Here is a 25,173-nt window from a genome sequence, read left to right on the forward strand (position 1 = left end):
ACCATAGCCCAACGGGAATGGGGTGGTCGTACCCAACGGAGCGTCGTCACGGGCTCACGGGACAGAGCCCCGAGTCCCCAATTGCTTCCGGTTCCTGCTCCCCGGCGCTGCCGCCGCCGGCTCTCCGCTCACTCACTCAGGTGGTCTTAGCGCTCCATCGAATCGCTGCAATCTTCCTGCCGGTCGTTTCCCTATCGCCATCGACGGCCAGCCCTCCCTGTCCGGCGGCTCGTGGACTTTTGCCTCTGATTTCCGGTGGATCATCCTCGTCGGCGCCTCCACACGAGGTTAGTTCGTTGTCACGGAGGCTTCTGTGGGCGTTGATGGCGACTAACCCGTCGGCTAATGTAGTGTTAAGACCGTCGAATGCCACATTATTTCATCTACTTTGCAGGATATTAACTCAGTTGCTGATTGAGTGATGATCATTGACTCTAACAGTTTGTCCATTCGGTTTGGTTGTGCCGTAGTACTGTAGTTGGAATTTCGTTAAAAAAAAGGATTCACACCTATACTCAAATCTCAGCATAAAATAAAACGGTGTGGGAGTTAGATGAGACTTCAGTTAACTCTCATTTAGATGAGACCTAGCCACTCCCAAGAAAAACATTCTGTTGTTGCAATATAGTTAGCTGGAAATAAGCTAATCGATGTTAAATTGTTCAAATACAAAAATGACTTCATAGGTTCTGTGCTGCACTCCTTCAAAGATAATTGAATCCGCCATAGTGGATCGTGTTGATTTTAGGATCTTAGATTGCATTAGGGTCAACTTTTTTGTGAAATTCAAAGCTACAGAATACACCTAATAGATCACTTCACAATATGAGAGCCTAACTCTTTGTTCATTCATCTCACCTTTTTCTTTCTTTCAGGATGCCGTTGTACTGATTCAGAGTTCCAATGGACAACCTTGAGAACACGTCAGAGGACAAAGGCTTAAATTTTCAGTGCAATCTATCTGACATAGAGGTCGTACATAGCATGACACAGCTCTTACTTCATGCATTGGCCACAGCTTCAGTGGACAGCACCACTGGTGATATGTTCAAGAGCCCAGCATCTGTAGCTATTGGCATGAAGTCCGAACTATCAGGGTACATGATTCAGAGATCTGAAACACTTGTTCGCGAATCTATGGATGGAGGCGAGGATCATTCAGATAAATTAACAAAAGCATCCTCCAGGCCGACGGAGTTCCTGTCAGACTTGATCGATGAGTTTGTGACCTCAAAAAGGGGCATGCTGAGCCATGTCTCTGGGCTTTTTTCTAGCGAAAGCCGCCTGAACAAAATTAAAGACTTCATGCAAAAGTTAGAGACGGATAACTCATGGGCCCAGGATGAAAGGAAGGCGACTGCATGGGCTATTCTGGAGAACATAGACAGTAAAGGCATTTTCCATTGCCCCGAGAGGTTTGACATGCCAGATAAGCTAGCTGAGCACACAAGTCAATGCAAATTTAGGATACTGAATTGCACATATGATGGATGTGTAGCTTCTTTCTGTGCTATTCATATCGAAAAGCATGACACTGTCTGCCCATTCAAGCTCCTACCATGCGAGCAGCTGTGTGAACAACATGTTATGCGGTCTGAGATGGACAAACATTGTGGAACAGTTTGCCCTATGAAGCTTACCAACTGCCCGTTTTTTAGAATTGGCTGTGAAACAGCCTTTCCACAGTGTAATCTTGATAACCATTGTTCGCGGTTTCTACAAACCCATTTGATGTATGTCGTCAAGGTGATTACAAGACAGGGTGATTGTGTTAATGATATGGATCAACGGCTGCAACTCCTTGAGAAGGTGAGTACTTATTAGAATGATAGAATCTGTTATTGGCCCTTCCAAGCGTTGTTTGAATGGAGGTGATCATTAGTAGTTTCAAGATATAACGCGAAGTCATTTCTCAATTCGGCTTGCTATTTTTTTCCGATCTGATATCTAAGGTGCAGTGGTAAAGCTGCTGCCTTGTGACCATGAGGTCACGGGTTCAAGTCCTGGAAACAGCCTCTTACAGAAATGTAGGGAAAGGCTGCGTACAATAGACCCAAAGTGGTCGGACCCTTCCCCAGACCCTGCGCAAGCGGGAGCTACATGCACTGGGGCTGCCCTTTTTTGCCCTGATATCTAAGGTGCAAACTCAGCTGAAGATAATTCAGCTCAATAGCTTTGAACTGGTGAAAGAGTACACATGATTTATTATAATTCAATTCTATGCCCCTGCTCAAGTACCACACTCTGGAGTAGCTTAGACGAGATTATCAAATTGGGGTATGTGACATCCCGGCTTAATAGGAATGATAAACTACTCATATCACCAAGGTGCACCTTCTTTTCCGGGAGCCCATCCGGAAGGAACCTCAAAGTTAAGTGTGCTTGGCTTGGAGCAATTTGATAATGGGTGACCGACTGGGAAGTTGATCCCAGGTGCGCACGAGTGAGGACAAAGTGCGCAATAAAGACTAGTGTTGGTCTGTGGGGCCAGTCTAGATCCCAGGCGCAACGGCCAGGAACCGGTGGGTTTTGCCGAGGCGTTAGAGGTAACTTCTACGAAATTCACTATTTCATGAGCTCCACCCAAGTTTGGTTCAGTTTCTTAGAGAGTTGGAGCACCCAACTGCTGCTAAATTCGAACTGCAACTAATTTCATTAAGACCCCAGAGAGAAAGCAAGATCACAAGTGGCCTGATTGCAGAGCCCTTGCACCATAATATCCAATGTTTTTTTTTCGAGAAAACGCAAAAGCTTTGCGTTTCTTTGCATTGAAAAGGAGGGGTTCAGTTACAATCATCCGAGGATGTGCAGGTTACAGCCGGTTAATTAGTGCACATCCCAGGTTTGGGGCAGCACAAGTCGGAGACCAGGTGCCCCTGCTGCCGCCCATGAGCGGGCCTCGTCCCTAATGCTATCTAGTAGTGTGTTGAGGGAAGGCGCCGCATTATCAAAGACGCAGCTGTTTCGGTGCTTCCAGACCATCCAAGGCACAAGCAATGCGACAGATTTCAGGGCCTTGCGCAGTGTCGGCGGCGTGTCTTCGTTGGCCTGTCTCCACCAGTCCGTAAGCGATGGTTCCTGCGAGGGGATCGGGGCCGGGATGCGAAGCCAGGCCAGTGTCTCGTGCCATGCCTGACGGGCGAGAGGGCATTCCAGCATGAGGTGTCGCATCGTTTCCTGTTGCTGGTCACAAAGGAGGCAGCGGGGGTGATGCTGGAGGCCATGGCGAGCCAGCCTCTCAGCCGTCCAGCATCGGTCCTGGTTGGCCAACCAGTGGAAGAACTTGACTCGCGGTGGCGCCCAGCATTTCCAAATCAGCTTCCATGAGTGGCAGGCCGTTGCTCCATGGAAGGTCGCCGTGTAGCAGGACTGCGCAGAGTAGTTGCCGCTCGCTGTCCAGCGCCAAATCAACTTTTCCGGTATGGTGGAAAGCTCGGTGCGCTGCATGATCTGCCAAAGTTGCAGATACTGGCCAATCTCGTGGAGACCTAGGTTTCCTTGTATGTCGCGTGCCCAGGAGTTGCCATTGAGCCCATCCGCCACAGTTCTCGTCGTTCGTCGTCGCTTGGGTATGCAGCCGTATAAGTTGGGCATGAGCTCGCGCACGGATCGGCCGCCAATCCATCGGTCCTCCCAGAGCAGGGCGGACAGCCCATTCCCAAGGATCGTGAACGTGGATGCCCAGAACAGGGCACGTTCCGTGGGCGAAAATTGGAGGTCGAGCCCTTGCCAAGCTCGCTCCGGGTCCGTTCTGGAAAACCATAGCCAGCGTAGTCTCAGGGCGAGGCCGGCCCGCTCAAGGTCTCGCACGCCAAGGCCCCCGGGCTTGATGGGGCGGCACACTCTGCTCCAGTTTATACTTGCATTCGCGCCCCCAACTGCTTGCATTCGCGCCCCCCTCGGTTTTGTCTTAAAGTGACCAACTAGTTTATACTTGTATATTATATAATACATTCACTGTCTAAAATAAACGCACTATCCAAAATAAACCTGCTATACTTTTCTGTTTCACTGTTATCTACTACTACATTACATAGAGGGTAATATTTTCTGCACCAAGTTGTAATTGTTGAATCCTACTTATAGTTCTGATTATTATTTGATTCTGAATAGAAGTGGTGGTTAATTTTGAATGGGACATGTGTATCGTTCATAAACCATTCCAGAAAACAAACCTGGATTAATTCTTTTGTCAACCTTATTACAGGTGCAATCATTGAACGAACTCGCTGGGGCTTTAGATGTCAAGGCCCTCACTCTGATTACAAAGGAACAAGAATCAAAGATAAATAAACTCGAACGGGATCTCAAAGCCCAAGAAACAAGGATGAAGAAACTCGAGAACGATCTTAGGTCACGGAAATAATGATTGCTGTCATGTGCTCATCATTGCAGCCTTACTGGAAACCAGGTGGCATACATTGTAGTATATGTAAATAATCGGTAGCATTACCATAAGGTTTACCATCCTGTTGTCCATTGTCCATGTACAAATATAGGTTGTAGAAAAGTCAGCTTGTTTTCAGATCAGTTGATAATTTGATGTAAGTCACTTCTATAATAGAGCAAGTACATGGATTTTACAGGGATGTGGTGGATTAGGATCATCTGCCATTTCCTTTTTGTTGGTTTCTACCCAGGTTTGGGCTATTCACAGTAATATGCTACTTTGCAGGAGTATCTTTTTACCTTCTCAACAGTCAACACTTAGTCGGAAGCATTTTGTGTGCGGTGGACCATTGTAGGTCGTTTTAACAGCAAATTTTCATGGAGGACATGTTGCAATAGTATCATCATTGGCTTGGCTCTTCGACGAGGCTTTCAGGTTACAGCGCAAGCAGCCTCCAAATTTTGCAAATATGTCCTGTATGTATGCGTACTCAGAAATATGCAGGTGGTTTTCTCTGCAGTCCGTTATGCTGAAGATGTCACCACAATATCTTCCCTATTTGGCCCATTTGACTCAGCTTTGACGTCATAATCACTGGCAGCCTCCAAAATCTCGCAAACTTCTCTCCTGTACTGCACCAGAAGGTCCAGATCATGTTAGGAAGACATTGTCAAATGCTGTTTGTGGAACATGAAAGTACAGTTTCCATTTACCTATATCGTTTCTATTGTTTACATTAATTGAGGGTTGTGTGGTGCAGATTAACTTGGAGTCATTTTATCATCTTCTTGTCATATTCCTAATCAGTGATGTCTAACAACTAAGAGGTTGCCTGAAGCCCGGACATTTTGTTCTTTCATCAATTGTTATCAGATTGATCCCTTTAATCTGAATTATGATGAAATAACTTCTGAATGCTGGATATTCCAATACAGTTATTATTCAAAGTGGGCGAATGGTTAGAATCCTAAACTATGCCATTTCTTCCATGTTACAGATGAGAATTATCAGTACTCCATCTTGCCAGCATGGAGACCTTAAAATGAACAAGATGGTACGGCATACCTCCTCAGTTGCTCCAGATTTTATTTTTGATTGCAAAATGCACCACTTCTTCATGTTCACACCTATTAGGTGCACAAAGTTAAATGTAGTATTTACCCGATACATCTTGTGCTGGATAAACATAGTAGGAATTTTCTAAAGGAAAACTTGATAGGAATTGAACTTACCAATCTTTATATCCACTTGACATGTTGAACTAGAGGTTGTCCTTAGAGACCACCTGCAGTGGATCTGTAACAGTGAAACCAAGGCATCAGCTACAGTTGGCCTGCAGGGAAAAATATTTACGTAACTAGTGCCAAAGCAAGTATTTTGTGGTCTAACCTCGAGAAAAAAGTGGTTAAAATGGGAATTATGTTTGTTGTTCACTAGCATTTATATCTTAGTAGGGTATGTATGAATATACTATTATGTTAAGAAAAAAACTCCAGGTTTAGGTTCTAAATACTGTGCACAATTAACTGAAAGGGGGCTAACGTTATTAAATCGTGTCCGGAAGGGCACAAGTTTAATTTTTAACCACTTTAAAAGGTAGTACTATTCTGTTTTTACTACATGTCAGAATCATGGATGTAGAATATGCCATAAGATGTATCCAAATACCTCAAAGTAAGAACCAAATGGGACATCGTGTGCTTGCTGCTTTGTTTCATAGATCTGAAATCAAATAAGGACAGATGCTTGCATTAAAGGATGAAATAGCACCATAAATTTAATTTGTAGTGATCTTTTTTTTTGTTACCAGGTTTCTTTTGTCGTTTGAGAAAGAAGCATGCTGCAATTCAGTTACTGCAGTGTCTGGAGGACACAAAGGACTGTGGCATAGTGACCTGAAAGTTACTTCCCGAACATTTCCACCGTACTCATCTGAGACATGCCACTTACTCAGCTGGAGAAAATAAGAACATTTGACTGTTACGTCATCTAATGCTAGCAGCAACCAACTTGGTAAGTAAAATTGAGACCATGAAAAGGATACGCCAATAGCGCAATTGACAAAATACACCTTTAAATCTGTATCTTTTCGTGCATTTCGGTACTGCTGGAAAAACATTGCATCGTCACCTAGTATCACAGTGAAAAACTTCTCAGGTGTACCAGGAAAGGTATTCTGAAAAATCATACCATGTTGAAAATTAGGGAAACGAAAAGTAAATATGCATATTTAAAAATAGAAAATTAACTGGGATGCTCACACTGGTTATGTCTACAAGAACATGTTCATTGATGAAAGGTTGAAATGTGATAGTCAGTCCAATTCTTCTGTCTTCTGTCTTCTGTCTTTATGTTGTCTGTTCTGCTGCTAATAACATTCATACTCTCTCCTTTAAGAAGCAAATGTGAACCCATCTGCTTGTACAAGTACAGGTTGTCAGGTGGTTTCCCCAGAAGCAAATGAAAAGACCAAACAAGATTACTTTCTGAATACCTGCTTTTCGGCTTCCAATGTTGCTCGGTAACTCTGCAGCGCTGTCTCTAGAGCTCGAAATGTACGGTTTCTGTTCCAGAAGGATGTGAACTTGTACCTTACGCTTCCTGAACCATTAAGACAAGGATGATCAATAGAAAAATCTATAAATAGTTTTGCCACATGGAAGATGAAAACAACAACAGCAGATCTATATTTCTAGGACTTGTTTTGCTGTTGGTGCCTTCGATAGTAAAGATTTACCCGTGAAGGAGTATCAAATTGGAAATGGTCTAGTCCAGGCTCTCTTGGAGTTAAAATTTCAGAAATCAGACATATAATCCATAATAACACCTGGTTTTCCAATTAGGCATGTGACTGAAATCTTCTAAATTTTCAGAAAGCGTACACATCGAATCCATGATAGTATCTAGTTTTACAACTAGGGGTGTGATTTATCTAACTTTGTAAAAAGATTCCATCGAAAAATAATTCATAATCTTGGTTCCAAGGAGGATGCCCAAGATTACGCCAACAGAAAATAGTTTACCATTTTGGCAGCACAATGGAGATACTCCATGACCACCTGCGCCGGTACGGAGAAATATAGTAATAGCTGGGTTTATAAGGGAGTGCTGGCTCCTCCTTATCTGTGGGGTGAAATCATGCATGTGTCAACCATCTCAACCATTTAAAATCAAATACTAAGGTCATAATAAGAGCTTCATAGGTTGCATACCTCATATATGTCTTGTAACGGAATGATCACCTAAAAATAATTGGATAATAAGAAAATTATATAAGGATGAATTTGTGAACAGAGAAAAGAATCTGAACTTGCTTGTCAATATATCCATACTGTACCGATTTTCTGCAGCAATGGCCTGATTAGTGTGTGTTAGTTAGCAAGATTTATATAATTGAGTGACAATTTATTACCTCATGGATTTTCAGACGTGGCTGATATTATTTACCTTGCTCATAAGTTAAAACCATGCAAAGATCAGTTTGGGGTTTGCACTTTTAGAACATGTACTTACATTTAATTGCTTGGAGAATACGTGTGACTGGAAGCACAGATGCCATGAGGAGATGCACATACGCCCATAGCGCAAGAAAGACCTCTCCAGAGCACAAGAATAACTGTGGTGAACAATCTGAAAGTAGGAAGGCAATCATTCGGTTCAGTTGAGTATGCAATACTGTATGTGCAATTATCATTTGCTGAGAATTAGTACTTCATCGTGAGGAACTTCGATTGTAGCGTGCAGAGGACCACTGTCTTCAGTCATCGCCAACTGTTGCCTAGTGAGTATCATCTCTCTCTGGGACTTGGCTCCAGTATACTGCTTAAAGAAGCTGGAAACATTTGGTGAAATAAGAAGGGTGTTTGCCTACCTTCACAAATAACGCTGTTTGTATTTCTCAAATCAATGTTACCTGTCAGAAGTCGACAACACTTTCTTTGAGCTAATACGCAAGCAGATCTGCAACCAGATACTTGTGTTGTGAGCGGGATTGTACATGCGGTGGCTACTGTGATGAAGCACTGAGATGAGGAAGTCTGGTTATTATTCATAAATGCATATCCTACCTGACCAGATCTGCTGTCCAGGTCGTACCAAACGGCTCCTGTTTCATCTTCAGCGAGGATGGCTACAGTTACAGATCCGATGACTTTGCGTTTGCATACATTGTCCCAGTCATAAACTGTTATGGTTACCTATCCAGAAAAAGTAAAAAATACATCACACTTTTGAGCAAGCACGTGTCTCTGGCATCAAATGCGTGCCTCGGCTTATTTTTTCGATTTTTTTATTTTTTTTGCCGAAAACGTCTCAGTTCCAGCTTCTGTTTAGGAAACATGCTGAGCAGATAGATCTAGCTAGCCAGGTTTCATTTACAACTTGGTTCCCATAAAGTGGCAGAAATCACATATCTGACCTCAGGCAGAAATCAAATCACAAACTGACCTGGTCACGAAAAAATTTCACTCTGCTGACCCTTTGGTGTGGCGCCCGACATCTGGGCGCCGCACCCTACTGTGCAGCGCCCTTCCCTTAGGCGTCGCACATCCTGCCAGCGTGGCAGCCCTGGTCCAGTTGCGGCCCCACACGCACCTGTGCAACGCCTAAGATCTAGGCGCCACACATGTAATGTGCAACGCCTAGCTCTTGGGCGCTGCACAGTCTGTATTCCACTTGGGCTAGCCCCACCCTCTCTCCCCTCCCACCCCCACCCCACACACCCCCACCCGACCCAAACCCTTAGACTTGCGGCCCTCCTCTCTTCCCCTCTCCCCCCTCTCAAATCCTTCTCAAATCTTGCAAATCCGCCACACACCGTGGATTTCGAAGCCAACCCCTCCCTTAAGGTAATCTCCTCCGATCCCCTCGTTTCATCCATAGGAATTGTCACATTTGCTCAAATCTTGCTAGTTTGGGGAAACCCTAGATTTTGATAGGATTTGGAAATTTGTGTTGAATGATGTTATATTTCTTTGCTAATTTGGGTTGTTTAGGCTTCCATAGTATGCTAGGGTTAGGGTTATGTGTGTTTGATGTTGGTGTTAGGGTTATGTTGGTGTTAGGGTTGTGGTTATTGTTATGTGGGGGTTAGGGTTATTAATTCATATATATGTTAGGGCATATGTGTGCAAATATTTTTCTTAAGTATTTACTTGATATATGTGTGTTTTTGATTATTGTAGGGATGGGGAGAACATGTGTTTATGTTCATCATGTGGATAAAGAGGCCTTTTTGAAAGGCAATGTTGAGACGGACCCGGATGAGCTTGACATGGTGTTTGAGAGTAGTCCTAGCTATGCGGAGCTTTTGAAACAAGTGAGGAAAGATTTGAATTGGATGGACCCAAGTGACGTTGTTGAGTTCGAGGGAAGGCATAATGTTGGTTCAGGAATGCACATCCGTTGGAAGACAATGCGTGTGAACTCTGAGCAACGTTGGGTTGCATACAAGGAGACGGTTGCGGAATCTCTAGACAAGGCTCTTGAGTTATTTGCCTCCAAGAAGGTTGAGTCTACTTTGAATTTAGACTTGAACCGGAACCCCTCCCCGTTGGTTGCTAGCACTCCCCCACCCATGAACCAAGATCAAATGAGTGAACCTCAATTCACGCAAGAAGATTGGCCAACATTGAGCCCGACTCCAAACAACCAAAATGAAGGTTTTGAAGAGGAGAATGATGAGTACGAGGAGGATGACAACGAAGTTGACCTCCATGACAACAATGTGGGTGATCTCGACCAATATCATGTGCAAGAGACAATGGACCAATCCATCCCTTTTTCCCGTGCATATGCATCGGACTCGGATGACGATGGTCCTGATGAAGAAGTTGATGAGGAGGGGCTCACACCGAAGGAGGCCGAAGCATTCAAGAAGGTATTAGGGCGGGATCACAAGACACCATTGTTCAAGGATCTTAGTCTCGCGGATGAAGCCGTTGTGGATGGTGGAAAATGCATATCTCTTGGAGCTAGGCCAAGTTCTCACTGTGATTTGGAAGACGGCAAGAACGGGATATATCCCGGTTGTGAGTTTCAATCCTTCTTGGAATTGAAGATGTGGCTCGACAACTACTCGGTTACACATTATCGTCCACATAAAGTGGCCAACTCGGACGTGAATGTGCGTTACACGGTCAAATGTGAAGTGCCAACATGTCCATGGATTGTGCGTGCAAGGCCATGGAAAGGAGGTCCCACTTGGCGCATAGTGAGTTGTCTACCAACTCACATGTGCCGGCACAAGAATGCGGATGGCAAGCTTGTGTACCAACAACACAGACAACTCACGTCCGAGTTCATTGCTTACAGGCTGTCCAACCAAATATCCACACTTCCAACAATGAGCATCAAGAGTGTCATTGACCTTGTGAAAGCCATCTTTCATTACAAGGTGAAGTACGGCAAGGCATGGAAGGCGAAGCAAGCCGCATTCAAGATGTTGAATAGAAGGCTCCTCCATGTTACCTGATTCATCATAAGAAATAATAGGAGGAGATTGGGAAGCCTCTTCCCTTTCATTAGTATTCTCATCATCTTCCATTTGCTTTCTTTTCCTTATGTAATTGGCAATATAAGGATTTTCAATACAATTCACCGCACAATACATATAAATTTCCTCTAGATCAAAACCAAGAAGTTTGTAACGGGCAAATTCTGGAAGATAATTAGTTAAACGTTTCATTTCTTCATAACCCAAAAGAAGGCTAAGCTCTTTATGATGCTCAAGGGTAATCAAATTATCACAATATTTGGAAATGACTTGATCATGAAACAAATAGCATTGGAGCTTTAAATGACCATGTTCATTGCAAAGTTCACAAGGGGTGCGAAAAATATTGAATCTTTCAGCACATTCATCTAGCTCTTCTTGCAAAAATTTGGTTTCTAAGTACTTATGCCTCTTGCAATAAATATCTTCTCTATTTGGTGTGTTCATGCAAACATGCACTCCACAAAAGTTGACATGCTCATAAGAGATATTTTCATCATAACTAGTGCAATCATCATTAGCATCATGGATATTCAAAGAATTCGTACTAACAACATTGCAATCATGCTCATCATTCAAATATTTAGTGCCAACCAATTTAGAGATGCTCTTAGAAAGAAACTTAGGCTAATGAATACGCCCATCACCAAATAAAGAGAATTGTCCGACAAACCCTATCGAGTAAACCTGGCCATGGCAGCCCGACCAGACTCGGCCGACCCGACCTTGCGCGTGGGCCAGCTTGGGCCTAGATTTTGAGCCCGATGGCTGGGCCGGGCTCAGGCCCGTCATATTCACAGTTTAAAGAAGAGGCCTGGCCCAAGGCCTGACGGTCTTTTTGCATGATGATCCAGACTTGGGCCTATTTTTTAGGCCCGACGGGCGGGCCGAGTCAGGCTCGGGCCTAGGTTTCTTGTGTCGGGCTTTGGTAGGCCGGCCTGACGGATGGCCAGGTATACTATCGAGTGAGCTATTATGGCCACGAGCCACACCAGATAAATCCCAAGCCCCTTCCCTTTTTCCATGGGTTCCAACTGAGAATTCACTTTCTAACTTGAGGCGCCCAAAGATTATACCTCTAATATATAAATGACCCCTAAAGATAATATAACCTTTACAGATAATCAAAATAAGGGGACTATTAGGGAACTAAGAAGCTGAAGGGAAGAAAAAGTACGCCTCTCGGAGGCTGAGAACGGTTACTTTTAGGCCGCTGCTACGCCTAATCTGATTGATGGAAACCAAAAATAAACCGCCTCATCCACCGTTCGATGAGGTAAATCACAGCCGCCCGTTGTCGCCACCTCCTCTAACATAGTACGTTGTAGTGCGGTCGCAGCCCCCGCATCTAGCTCTGGCCCTTCCCGTACATCACTTTAGACTTCAACGATGATAGCCATCGCCTGGCTCACAACACCTACACCATCTCAGGTTCCTGGAGCCATCTTGTAAGTCTTGAAGCAGCGTCTTCTCCATGGTAGCACCGACATGCACCTCCGACGGTGCCTCATAGCACAGCTTGAAAAAAGCCTCACAACACCACGACGTCCGTTACAGCATGGCGACGACCATCCCATAGCGTCGTACTGCAATTTCAATAGAGCATCACAATAGCGGTGGCAGCTTCGGACGCCCATTGCAACGAGGCGGCGACCATCACAACAACGCTCGCAGTCACAACACCGGCGCACAACTATGGACATGCAGTCACAACACCAGCGCGCAGCTCCAAACATGCATTGCAGCATGGCGATGACCATCACAATATCAGCCTGCAGCTCCAAACATGCATTATGACACTACCTCAGCAGACCGCAGCTTCGGATGCCCATTGCAGCATGGTGGCGACCATCACAACACCGACCCCATGGCTCTGGACGCCCATTACAACATGGTGGAGACCAGCACAACATCGACGTGCAGCTCCGGATGCCCGTTGCTGCACGACAGTGACCATTACAACACTAGGCTCCGTTGCAGCACGGCGGTGGCCAGCACAACACCAGTGTGCGGCTCCGGACGTCCATTGCTGGACGCAGTGACCATTACAATACTAGTGCGCGGCTCCATTGCAACACGGCGGTGACTAGCACAACACCAGCGCGTGGCTCCTGGTGCCCATTGCAGCACGACGACGACCAACATAACACCGGCCCACTGCTTCAGACGTGCATTGCAGCACCGCGATGACCATCACAACACCGACCCGCTGCTTCGGACGCGCATTGCAGCACCGCTATGAACATCATAACACCGCCCGTGGCTCCGAACACCCATTGCATCACGGTGGTGACCAGCACAACACCGGCGCGCGGCTCCGGGCGCCCATTGCAAAACGGCGGTGACCATCACAACACCGATGCGCGGCTCCAGACGCCCATTGTGGCACGATGGTGATTGTCACAACCCCGGTGCGCTGCTCCATACGCCTCACAACACCGGCATCCGGCTCGGGACGCCCATTGCAGCACGGCCACGACCATCACAACACCGACTCACAGCTTCAAAAGCCCATGGCTGCACCGTGATGAGCATCGCAACACTGGTATGTGGATCCAAACACCCATTGCAACACGATGAGGAGCATCACAACACCCGCGGACATTTCCGAACGCCATTGTAGCACGACGGTGACGATCACAACACCGGTGCGCGGCTCCGAACACCCATTGCACCATGGCGGTGACCATCACAACACCCCTGCGCGCGGCTCTGGACGCACATTGCAGCACTGCCGTGACGATCACAACACTGACGCGCGGTTCTGAACACCATTGCAGCATGCGACGACCATCACAACACCAGCCCATGGCTTTAGACACCCATTGCGGCACCGCGACAACCATCACAACACTGGCATGTGGATTTGGACGCCCATTGCAGCATGGTGGCGACCATCACAACATCGGCCAATGGCTCCGCACGCCGATTGCAGCACGACGGTGACCGTCACAACACCGATGCGTGGCTCTGAACGCCCGTTGCAGCACCGCGACGACCATCACAATGCTGGCGCGCGGCTCCGGCCACTTTCCCATTGCAGCACCGCAGCGACCATCACAACACCGGCGTGCGGCTCCAGACGACCATCACAACTTGGACGCGGACGGCAAGTCACTAGTGCAGAACCGGGATATAGCCCAGGTTCGTAAGGGCCTTTAGTGCCGGTTCTGTAACCGGCACTAAAGGGTGGGGACTAAAGGCCCCCCCCCCCTTTAGTACCGGTTCAGCATGAACCGCCGCTAAAGGGCCACCACGTGGCACGAGCCAGGTTCGGGTGTGGGGAGACCTTTAGTACCGGTTGGTGTTATAAAAAGTTTGGGGGTTTTTGGTTTTACTATTTATTTTTCCTTTAATTTTGTGTTTTCATTTAATTCTTTTTCGTTTGCTGGTATTTTACGATACTACATATTGTACACGTTATGCATATATATAAATAGAATTTCTCGTAGAACCGATTACACACACACACACACACACACACACACACACATATATATATATATATACACTACATAGGGAAAATCCATCCTACCACCCAATGGTAGTTACCCCATATGTCTCATATACTATCATGTGGTCCTATATATACTACTTTATCATTTTAAATATATTCGTATACTATATCTAAGATATTTCAAAGCAAGTTACATGAAAAAATTACATATGAACCTATAGTTTTTGTTATATTTGTGAAATACGTACATTTGTATGTAAAAAAGAGCATATTCAAAACATTGTATATACCACCTAAAAATTAGTATATATATTACCCAATCATTGTTATATACTATATACTACATGTACATACTCTCAATTTTAACAGATACTACATACAACATACAAAACGCAAGTGGTGGTAACTACCATTGCTTGTAGGAAACAATTGTCCTACTACCGGGTGTAGTTACACCCATTTCTTATATACTACCCTGTGGTAGTATATATACTAATCTATCATTTTTAGTATGTTCATATATTATATCTAAGATACTCCAAAGCGAGTCATGTGAAAAAATTGCATGTGAGCTTATGTTTTTATCATATTTGTGAAATACGTACATATTTGTATGTAAAAAAGAATATGCTCAAAATATAATACATACTACCTAAAAAGTAGTATATATACTATCAAAACATGTTTATATACTAAATACTACACGTAGATATACTCCAATATGATAGATACTACCTAAAACGTATTAAACAAAAGTGGGAGTAACTACACCCGGTAGTAGGAAAAATTTGTCATATATATATATATATATATAACACTATTCTAATCCCAGGATTAGAATAACTATTTGGATCACGATCACCCTATATAAGGCCCGATCAGGTGTTCCCGAACTCGACAGCGAACAAAAAAAAACTACCCACCCCGCATCATCGCCCCACTCCCCAACGCGAGCGATTCCCACCACCCATCCCAGAGCGCCGCCTACCTCCCACTCACCGGTGCCTCCCTGGATCCGCCGCCACCACGCGCCGGCGAGCTCCCCCGCCAGGGATCCATTGGGGACGGTGGCGACAGGATCCCTTGCCGCGGCCAACCACCTCCTGCTCCGCCCTCAACTGTGGTGGCCGCACCTCCTGCTCCACCCTCGACTGTGGTGGTCACAGGCGGCCTTCGTCCGGGCTGGAGCTGCCTCCCTCCTGCCTGGATCCAGCCCCGCACATCTCCTCTCCTGGATCTCGCCCTAGCGCCACCCCAAGCCTCCGTTCGGCCGCCGCTTCGCCCCCGTGCCTAGGTCCAGCCGCCACGCTGCACCCGCCCCTCGATTTGGCCACCGCCAGTACCACCCCTCCTACCTTGCCGCGGAGGTGGCCTCCATCTACCATCAACAGCCACCGTGACCTGTCCCAGGGCACCCCCGCGACCTGCCCCAGGGTGCCTCCGCCGCGGCCTTCCCAGGGTGCCGCCACCACCACCTGCCATGCACCTCCGGGCGCCCCGCTTGGCACCGACTACCTTCCTGCTACCTTCTCTCTTAGGTCGCTGCCGCGGCCACCTGCCACTATCGGAAGGCACAACCATGGCAAACCACTTGAACCACACGACTCCTCTTCAGTAGTGTTGCCCCTCCATTTGTACACTGACCAATCCCCCCATGAGGATTTGAACTTCAGAATTTGCTTGAAAATTGCTGCAAAAATTGTTTCTGTATATTTGGCTTCTGGAAAAATGCATTCTAAATAGCAGTTTCTCAACGCGTGTAAGGAGAGAAACTCCTTCCTTCTCTCGATTTTCTTGGATCATCCGGATTGTACTCATCTGCAGGTCAAACCAAGTTCTTGTGGCAGGTCGAACAAAGATGCTCGTGGTGCCGATTATGCTAGTCGCCACCCCCAGCTGCAACACCTTTTGTTGTTGTTATTACCACAAAACAGAGCACACAAAAATACTCGAGTGCAAGTCATTGTCCACCTCCTCAAGCACCTCTCTGATTCTTTAGAAATCTACAGAAACCCTTGCTATGGCCCCACTTTTACTGAAATTACTATGCACCGTGTTCCTGCAGCCTCTCACTCATATTAGCTCATTTCATTTCGTAGCTTCGAATTTGTAACTTGTTAAGTTTATTCTACGGAACCTTCACAAAGATACCAAAAAGTGTGTTATGGACCTTGTACCTCCTTCCCCTTTTCTTTTCATGCATGTTGTTTCGCGTGATTTGATGGAAAGAAGTTTGTATAAAGCATTGAGTTTACATACACCTAAAGAACTTTGTATTTTTTGACGTACTATGGAAGTTCAAATATTATTGTATAGAGAGTTCAATCATTGAGTTTTAGGAAAGAATGCATCTAACTGATTAAAAATGCTTAGTGAAAAAATCATTCATGAAAAAAAAATCGCAAGCCGATTTTCAGGAGGATCAAAATGTTTAAATTCACATGAAAGATTGCAGAAAAAAGATAGGCGCCAGAAAAATGATACCAAACAAATAACTTGAAGTTCAAATTCACTGGGCTGGGCAATTCAATAATAAATGAAAAAAACACTAGTCTGTAGGTTGCATGGGCGCATGGCATTTTATGGTGAAAAATTCCTTTTATTTCCATTTTATGAAGAGAAACCGCGAGCAAATAAGAGAAAAAATATTGATGCCATTTTAACGAATTTACTCACTCTCTTAAAAAAACTAGAAGTTCAAATTTTAAAATCATGGGACATGCTTCTAGTCGAGAACTATCCCATGCAAAAGCACAACTCTCATGGAGAAGAAAAGTTACAGGGAAATCGTAGTATTGTTTGTAGTTTGGAAAAGGAGAGAATAAAAAGTTGAGGTTAAAAAGGGACCAAGAAGTCCAAATTTTAAAAACCTAGTAGGTTAATGTTTATAAAGAATTAATATTTTTTCTAAGAATAAGACTAAGAAGTTCAAATTAAAATAATAGAGAAGTTTGAAGTATATAAAAAAACTCAGATTTGTTGCAAGAAGTTCACATGCACCTCTGTGCATGGTTCAGAATTTATATTGCGGGACGTCCGACCTCCAATTACATATTTTAAAATGGCAAAAAATGGCGTCCGATCTACAATTGCGTGTAATTCGATGTATGCAAAAAAATGTGACAAAAGTTCATAGTGAGAAGAACAAGAAGTTCAAGTACTGCAAGGAATGCATTTCAGGTGAGAATAAAAGTATAGAAAAATAAAAGCTTAAAAGGTTTGTTGAAATAAGTTCAAGTGCTCTGTACGGAGAAGTTTAAAAATTCTTACGAGAGAGATTCACCTTGTATTTCCATGTTCAATTTTTTCCATATAAAAATCGAATACGATTCTTTACTCAAAATACAAAAAGTTGAAGTTCAAAATGAAATAACAGAGAAGTTCATAGTTTATTAAAACCTAGGATTTACCCGTTCAAAAAATAAAAAACACAACGCCATTTTTTGCACTTTTAAAAACAACCTCATAAACGAAAAAATGGTTGCTAGAAGTTCAAGTGCTCGACGAGGAAAAGTTTGAAAAATTCTTGTGAGAGAGGTTCACTGTGTATTTAGATGTCCAAAATACATAAAAAACATGTTGTTTTTGTGTTTTAAAATAACTCTCTCAAAGCAGAGAGAAGTTCAACGTGATAACAACCGGAAGTTCACGTACTACATGGTGTGTGTTTCATATAAGAAAAATACAATAAAGTGAAACAGAGTGAAGTTCAAATAGACATGCCCCAGAAGTTCAACTACACTACAAGAAAACCCCCTATAAAGCAACAAATATTCTACAACGTTTTGACTATACGGTGCAAAATTCACTATAGATACACATATAAGTGGTGCAGCATATGCGTTGTAGATTTGCAGCTCATGACCCTATTATGGTGCAACGAATCTTATATGTTGCCATGTATTGGTTGCAAATTATATCTATTATAGGACTGCAAATATACTACCCTTCAAAAAAATAGGACTGCAAATATACATAATTAAAATAGGGTCCGAATAACTGCCACACGTGTGGCATGGACGGGAACCCGCCCGCACGCCTCGTGTGGCATGGACGGGAACCGGCCCGCACGACCACGTCCGCGCGCACAAAACCACGGCCCGCACGTCCGGTGCGTGGCAACCCCGCCCGCACTACCCCGTCCGGGCCACACGACCCGCTGCCCGCACGACCCAGCCGGTCCCGTCCTCCGCTCGATCGCCTCTCTCGACTGCCGCCATCGTCCCCCACCTCTCGAACCCCTACCTCCGTCGCCGGCCTTCTCTGGTTGCCATGGCTACCAGAGCAGATCCGTAGGGCAAACCCACCGCAAACCACACCCCACCCCTCCCCACCCCCAGCCTCCCACTCCAACCCAGCCCTTCAGAGACGATCAGCTAAAATCAGGTGAAAATCTCCCTATCTTATCCTTCTCATCCTTCAGGCTGAAAATCTCCCCGATCTTGTACTGGATCCATGCTATAGGGGGGTGGCAACACCAGTAGTTCTGAGATCCAGTAGTTTTGTGATCTACGTGTTGAGCTTAACTTAAGTTTCTAGTATAATTGACACAGGTAGTTGCGTATGAAATGGATGAGTAGGAATCCTTAAAAAAGGACAGGAAGGACAATTTTTGGAATGAAGGGGTTGGGAAAAATTAATTGCCACTTGTGTGTAACGACAGTTGCCACCTTTCGTTGTCAGTAGCTGCCACCTATTTTGACCTGTTGCTTGCCATCCCTATCTTCTATGTGCAAGCAGCAGAAGAATATAATTCTTGTGGATTGTTGATGCCTTCTTGTTCATGCAGTGATTGAGAGCACATCGGAAAGAAGCGAGACACGAAAAGAATGAATCACGAAGATGGCGCTGATGCTTGGGGTTCTCAAAGGCCAGAAACGCCCCCTTGGGATGCATCAGAGTACAGTCAACTCATCTCTGCAGGGCCGTTGCTGCCACTACTAGAACAGTATGCAGGCGTAGGTATGATGCGTGATAACAAAAGAAGAGAACAGTTGCCATCTTCGCAACGATGAAGATGACATTCTACTTATGTCATACACTCTCATTTTTTCGCAGGTTCTTATGACCAAAACACTCTTAGGGGGCCCCCGTGGCAAGTTCAGTCACAAGGCGCTAACACTGACAAATGTGCGGGCAGCCAACTTCAACTAGCTAGTATGGCTAATCAAGGTAATGCAAAACGAAAAAAGAGCACATGCTGCTGTGGACGTGAAAAATGAACATGCAAAAAAACTGGCAAAAGGACTCACGAGTTATCACGGGTGAAAATGCAGAGCGTTCATGTAGCACGTGGCATCAGGCAACACCCATGCACCTGCCATCGACGTCATACACAGGTGAGTCCACAAAAAAAGTGAAGTTGCGGATGCTCAATTAGTAGAAGGAGCATAGTTGACATCTACAATTGCCATGACTAGACATCTATAGTTGCCATGATTTAAAAACTACACTTGTCATCCCTGGACAACTGTTGTTGCCATCCATAGACACCTGCAGTTGCCATCCATAGACACCTGTAGTTGCCATCACGTGACACCTGCAGTTGCCATCCGTAGACACCTGCAGTTGCCATGGAGGAACAACTACATTTGCCATGCCATGGCAACTGCAGCTGCCATGAAGGAACAACTGTCGTTGCCATACCGATGCAACTATAGTTGCCATGCCAGTAAAACTGCAGTTGCCACATCAGGGGCAACTGCAGATGCCGTGCTAGCACAAACTGCATTTGCCATGAATTGACCAACCACTACTATGCTTACAGGTTATTACGCTGGTGGTAACCCGGCAAACGTCTCATGGCAAGCTTCACAAACTGCAGGTGGAGCATGTCATTTTGGTGTCACAGACCACACAAGATGGTCAAATGCAGCACAACAAGGTAAGGAGAAAAACTGAACCACAAAACAGCACTACATTTGTTATTTGTAGTTATTGGTAGGCAAAACAGTAGTTGCCATGTTTGTTGAACAGTAGACAATCAGGACAGATACAGCTGCCATACATGTCCAAGCGCAGCCTCACGGCTTGCTGTTTGAAATGATGTCATGCCAAATCACTCGAAGATGGTGTGATCCGTTGCGATACACATGTTATTCAAACAAAAATCTTAATCTCGTACCTGTTTTTTCTATTACAGGGCCTACAACTACAGTGAACAGCGGCGCGGGAACATCTACTGCGGGGAGCTCTGAGCGCACGGAAGACGCGTTCCACCAGCCAGCAGACAATCATGCCGCAAACAATTTCGAGTCAGAGTCGGGAATGGCAATCATTCCAGCAATGCCGACAAGCACCCCTTTGAACACAAGCACTGCCAACACTCAAGTAGATGGAACTGCCGCCGATACTGAAGTGAATGATGAAACTGACGACGACGCACAAGGGGATGAAGATGGTGGGCAATCAGAGATCATGGTACCTCAGCCACCGTACATTGGGCAGAGATTTGAATCGTTCGAAGAAGCAAAGGAATACTACCAAACATATGCAAAGTTTCATGGATTTGCGGTCAACACCGAGTACCATAGAAAAATTAAGAAAACTAACGAGTACAGCAGAGGTGAGATGAGGTGCCACAAGGCACGGAGGAACAAGAAGGGGAAAGGTGTTGCGCCTGTCGTTCCGGAACGAAAGAGAGGTATCATTCTCAAGACAGAGTGTCCCGTCCGGTGTAAGCTAAACGTAGATGGAGGACAGTGGGTGGTCAATGAGTATTTTGACGAGCACAACCACCAACTCATAAAGAAGTTCGACCTGGTAAAATTTCTGACCGCCCACAGAGGGTTCACCCCCGTCGAAAGGCAATTCGTAAAGCTGCTACATGATTGTAACGTCGGTCCATCAAGAATGGTACAGATACTATCTCTCATCCACAGCAAAAAGGGGAAACTGAGTAGCATGCCGTACATACCAGCTGACGTCACAAACCTACAGGCCAAGTACCGTAGAGAGAGCAAGTTGGCAGACATAGAGGCCACAATTGCCTACTTCGATGAGAAAGCGAAGGAAGATCCAGATTTCTTCTACAGGATAAGGTTGGACGATGAGGACCGTGTCAGGAACATGTATTGGGTGGATGGTGCTGCAAGGAGAGCCTACAAACATTTCCGAGATTGCATTTCATTCGACGCGACGTACCTCACCAATATGTACAAGATGCCATGCGCTCCGTTCATAGGAATAAATAACCATAATCAGTCGTTGCAGTTCGGCTGCGGGCTCGTCCGGAACGAAGACACGGATGGGTACGTTTGGCTGTTCAAGACCTTCTTGGAGTGCATGGATGGACTTGCTCCGATGAACATAATAACAGACCAAGATTTCAGCATGCGTGCAGGCATAGAGGAGGTCTTTCCGTTGGCAGTGCACAGGCACTGCAGGTGGCACATTATAAAGAAGGCTGAGGAGACGCTAGGACCGTTCTTTGCTGACCGTCCAGAGCTGCACAAGGCATTCGAGCTGTGCGTGGACCACAGCTTGACAGTGGAGGAGTTTGAAAGGAGCTGGATGGCCATGATTGAAACACATCAAGTCCAAGACAACGAGACACTTGCTAACCTGTGGGAGAAGCGAATGTACTGGGTGCCGGCCTACTTCATGCAGTGCTTCTTCCCATTTCTGCAGACTACGCAGCGCAGCGAGGGGTTCAATGCTGTTTTGAAGCGGTACGTCAGCCCTGGCAACTCATTGCTACAATTTGCCAAGCAGTACACAGCTTTGCAACAAAAAATTCTGGGATCTGAGCTACAGCAAGAAGCGACCACAGCACTAAAGCAGCCAAAATTGCTAACGTATTTACCGATGGAGAGGCAAATGAGCAAGATATACACCAACAAGATCTTTAACAAGTAAGTCAGTTGCGTTACAGTCTTATTTGCAGAAAAAGCACATAGGCAGTAGGTGCCTTATAGAGTGCAATGCAGTTGCCATGATATGCAGTTGCCATGTTTAATGAAATACTGTTTTGCCATGCTTACTCAGCTGCAGTTGCCATGTTCAATGAAAATTCTGTTTTGCCATGCTTACTCGGTGCAATTTCCTTGTTGAATGAAGTGCAGTTGCCATGTTTAATGCACTGTGCTTCCATTGGGGCATGTTGGCATGCAAGTGCCAATGTCAACTGGAAAAATGTTATGTTGGCGACACATATGCTGAAATGCAGTTGCCATGTTTAATAAAGTGAATCTGCCATGTTTGTTGAAATGCAATTGCCATGTTTAGCCAACTGTAGATGCCATGTTTAAATAAAAGGGCAGTTGCCATGTTTTATGCAATGTGCTTCCATTGGGAAATGTTGGTGTGGAAAATGACGATGTCCAGTTGAAAATGTACTACAATTGCCATGTCTAGTGTGCTGCATTTGCCATGTCTAGTGTGCTGCATTTGCCATGTCTAGTGTACTGCATTTGCCATGTCTAGTGTACTGCATTTGCCATGTTCAACGTACTATATTTTCCATGTTGAATGAACTATGTTTGCCATGTTCAATCAAAAATGTATTTCTACTTACATGACAACATAAGGTGGTACAAGAAAAAAGCGCGATAGTTTAACAGAAAACACACAAAACTTGCAGATTCCAGGAAGAAATAAAGCGTGCCAGCATGTTCACGGCTTTCCAGGTGGACGAACATACGTTCAAGGTGTGTTCTATTTTGGGCATGTCAGATTCAGAACCTGAAGACCCGGACAAAGGAAGGAACTACTTCGTCAAAGCCTCGATAGGCGAAGGCGAGTACTACTGCCAATGCTGCAAGTTCGAACGGGACGACATTGTGTGATGTCACATACTAAAAGTAATGGACATGAACGCTGTGACACGGATGCCCCGCCATTTCATACGGCAACGATAGACTTTGGACGCTGACGACGCGTTGGCGCCACAGACAACACACGCAGTTCTGGCTGTGCATGACGAGAGACCTGAGTCAACCATGGAAGCCGTGAGGCACGTTGTGCTAACAAAGAACTATGCTGAGCTAATTGATGAAGCGTGCAAGAGTGATGAGATAGCGAGAGTCGCGGAAAAACACAGGAAGGCACTAAAAAGAGAGCTTGATGAGATCAAGAAGAGGAAAGCTGAGGAAGCCTTACACCGGTTCCCACGCACATCAAGTGTGCCTTCATCCACGGGGCCATCGTCTGAAAAGTCGGAGATAGGATCTAGAACAGCAAGCACACAGACCCAGGTCAGGAACCCACCCCGTTCCATCACAAAGGGTCGTCCAAGAGAGATAAGGTACAAGTCGGGATTGGATATTCAAGCAAAACACAAGAAAACAAAGAAAGGGGCGGGCAATCCATGAGCAAAAATTGGGGCGACGTGACATGGTCCTTGTGGACATTTTGTTTTTACCCTAGATGATGAGAATTTTTTTAAGATTGCGAGAATGATTCTTGAGGGGCATCGGAAGTGGAAGGAAAATTCATTGAGTGGATAAATGCAGTTGCCATGTTATGGGTACTTAATCTGCCATGTTATGTGTAGTTAATCTGCCATGTTGCCATTATGTGTAGTTAGTCTGCCATGCTATTTTATACTAAATATGCCATGCTATTTTGTACTAAATATGCCATGCTATTTTGTACCAAATATGCCATGCTAGTTGTACTGCATCTGCCATTTCAGTTGTACTGGATCTGCCATGTTAGTTGTACTGTATCTGCCGTGTTAATTATGCTGGATCTGCAATGTTGTTTGTACTGTATCTGCCATGTTAGCTGTACTGAAAATATGCCATGGTATTTGTAATGACTCTGCATGGCATATATTTCCATGACAATACGACGCGGTTTAGAGACACATAGTGTATTGTGTGCAATGTATAGGAAACAAGTTGGAAAAGGCGTAACATGCATAAACCGCAGCAAAGGTTGTGGCTACATGATCAAACCTACCATGCTAGCCGGTGAAGTTAGTGATGAAATAGAAGAAGCAAGACGTCCAAATGAACAACGACAATGACGTTCGCTAACCATGTCTGATGAACTACATTTGCCATGTTTTAAAACATCGTGACGCATTCGAAACAGCAAATGGGTGATGCAAATGATGAAACCATAGTAATAATGATAAACATAAAAAACATATCTGCTGTCACGCCTAAGTAGGTTCACATCCACACATATATTACAGAAACTATTCAAATGTCGCTCACACACCACCACTACATAGTAGCCTACGCGGGGTTGCAGTCATAACATAGCACACGAACATAGTTTTTTACGAGAACAAAAGAGATAGTACCTTACATTCCTCGGCAACAGAATGTAAGGTGTGCGTCCGGTGTGTATCGCCGCGTGATCACTTGTACCTCTTGATGACTTTCTTGACAGCTTCCTCCACAAACTCGCGTGCTCCGGACCGCTTGTTGAAATCTTCATTCGTCAACCAGTTCCATGTGTGGATTTTCCGGAGCTCAACGACCGTTGCAGCTGTGATAGCGGGGACAATTCTACCTTCCCACTTTGCAAAGTATTCCAGCGCGTGAAAGCCACAGTCCGTCCTGCACGAGAAAAAGAGTCAGGTGAACACGCAAAGAGGATAGACGTAGCAAAAGATAGACTTCAATTCAGATGTGGCAACAAAAGAGAGGTTGGATTGATGTAAATGACACATGAAGGAGGGGGTTAAGAAATTACGTGTTCCCTTGCTTCGCAGTCGCCACATACTTAGTTGGGAAATGCCTGATCTAGACTTTTGAATGTTCATAGTGACGGTTCCATGTCTCTTTGAGGTTGTTGATGAAGAATTCGGCATGCGTAGTAAGATCTGCATCAGCTTCCGAACGGATTGAATCAAGCACCTCAAAACGTTGGTTCTTCAGG

General features: G+C 45.1%; 2 protein-coding genes across 8 annotated transcripts; one reads left to right on the forward strand and one right to left on the reverse strand.

Annotated features, from left to right (window-relative positions):
* The first annotated feature begins 4 nt into the window (after positions 1-4).
* On the forward strand, positions 5-8,716 carry LOC123137417 (TNF receptor-associated factor family protein DDB_G0290931). 7 transcript variants are annotated; one of them, XR_006468250.1, is made up of 8 exons: positions 5-287; positions 876-1,809; positions 4,208-4,411; positions 4,676-4,825; positions 4,911-5,034; positions 5,151-5,217; positions 5,388-5,444; positions 6,201-8,100. XR_006468250.1 is itself a non-coding variant. In XM_044557170.1 (3 exons), exons 2-3 carry the CDS (start codon positions 904-906, stop codon positions 4,364-4,366), a joined length of 1,065 nt encoding a protein of 354 aa, XP_044413105.1. In that variant the 5' UTR covers positions 5-287; positions 876-903; the 3' UTR covers positions 4,367-4,565. The 7 variants fall into 7 exon arrangements, 1 of the variants encoding a protein (XP_044413105.1); XR_006468248.1 differs by adding an exon at positions 8,128-8,716 and having other exon boundaries at positions 4,911-5,444; positions 6,201-8,050; XR_006468247.1 differs by having other exon boundaries at positions 4,911-5,444; positions 6,201-6,403; positions 6,824-8,100.
* Positions 4,909-7,443, reverse strand: LOC123139259 (BAG-associated GRAM protein 1). Its single transcript, XM_044559055.1, has 7 exons — positions 7,414-7,443; positions 6,462-6,566; positions 6,198-6,344; positions 6,059-6,112; positions 5,623-5,686; positions 5,456-5,517; positions 4,909-5,022 (listed from the first exon to the last, which is right to left on the reverse strand). The coding sequence occupies exons 1-7, from the start codon at positions 7,441-7,443 to the stop codon at positions 4,915-4,917; spliced, it is 570 nt and encodes a 189-aa protein (XP_044414990.1). The 3' UTR covers positions 4,909-4,914.
* Positions 8,717-25,173: the final 16,457 nt, after the last annotated feature.

Source organism: Triticum aestivum, chromosome 6B (assembly GCF_018294505.1).
Source record: "Triticum aestivum cultivar Chinese Spring chromosome 6B, IWGSC CS RefSeq v2.1, whole genome shotgun sequence".
NCBI lineage: Eukaryota > Viridiplantae > Streptophyta > Magnoliopsida > Poales > Poaceae > Triticum > Triticum aestivum.

What these genes read in the sequence shown, in the direction of transcription:
- LOC123137417 (XM_044557170.1), top strand. Translation starts at nt 904, where the DNA reads ATGGACAACCTTGAGAACACGTCAGAGGACAAAGGCTTAAATTTTCAG. An exon ending in GGCTGCAACTCCTTGAGAAG is followed by an intron (nt 1,810 to 4,207) that starts GTGAGTACTTAT and finishes ACCTTATTACAG; the next exon opens with GTGCAATCATTGAACGAACT.
- LOC123139259 (XM_044559055.1), bottom strand. Translation starts at nt 7,443, where the DNA reads ATGGAGTATCTCCATTGTGCTGCCAAAATG. An exon ending in GAAAAGATACAGATTTAAAG is followed by an intron (nt 6,345 to 6,461) that starts GTGTATTTTGTC and finishes TATTTTCTCCAG; the next exon opens with CTGAGTAAGTGGCATGTCTC. An exon ending in AATCTGGAGCAACTGAGGAG is followed by an intron (nt 5,023 to 5,455) that starts GTATGCCGTACC and finishes CTTCTGGTGCAG; the next exon opens with TACAGGAGAGAAGTTTGCGA.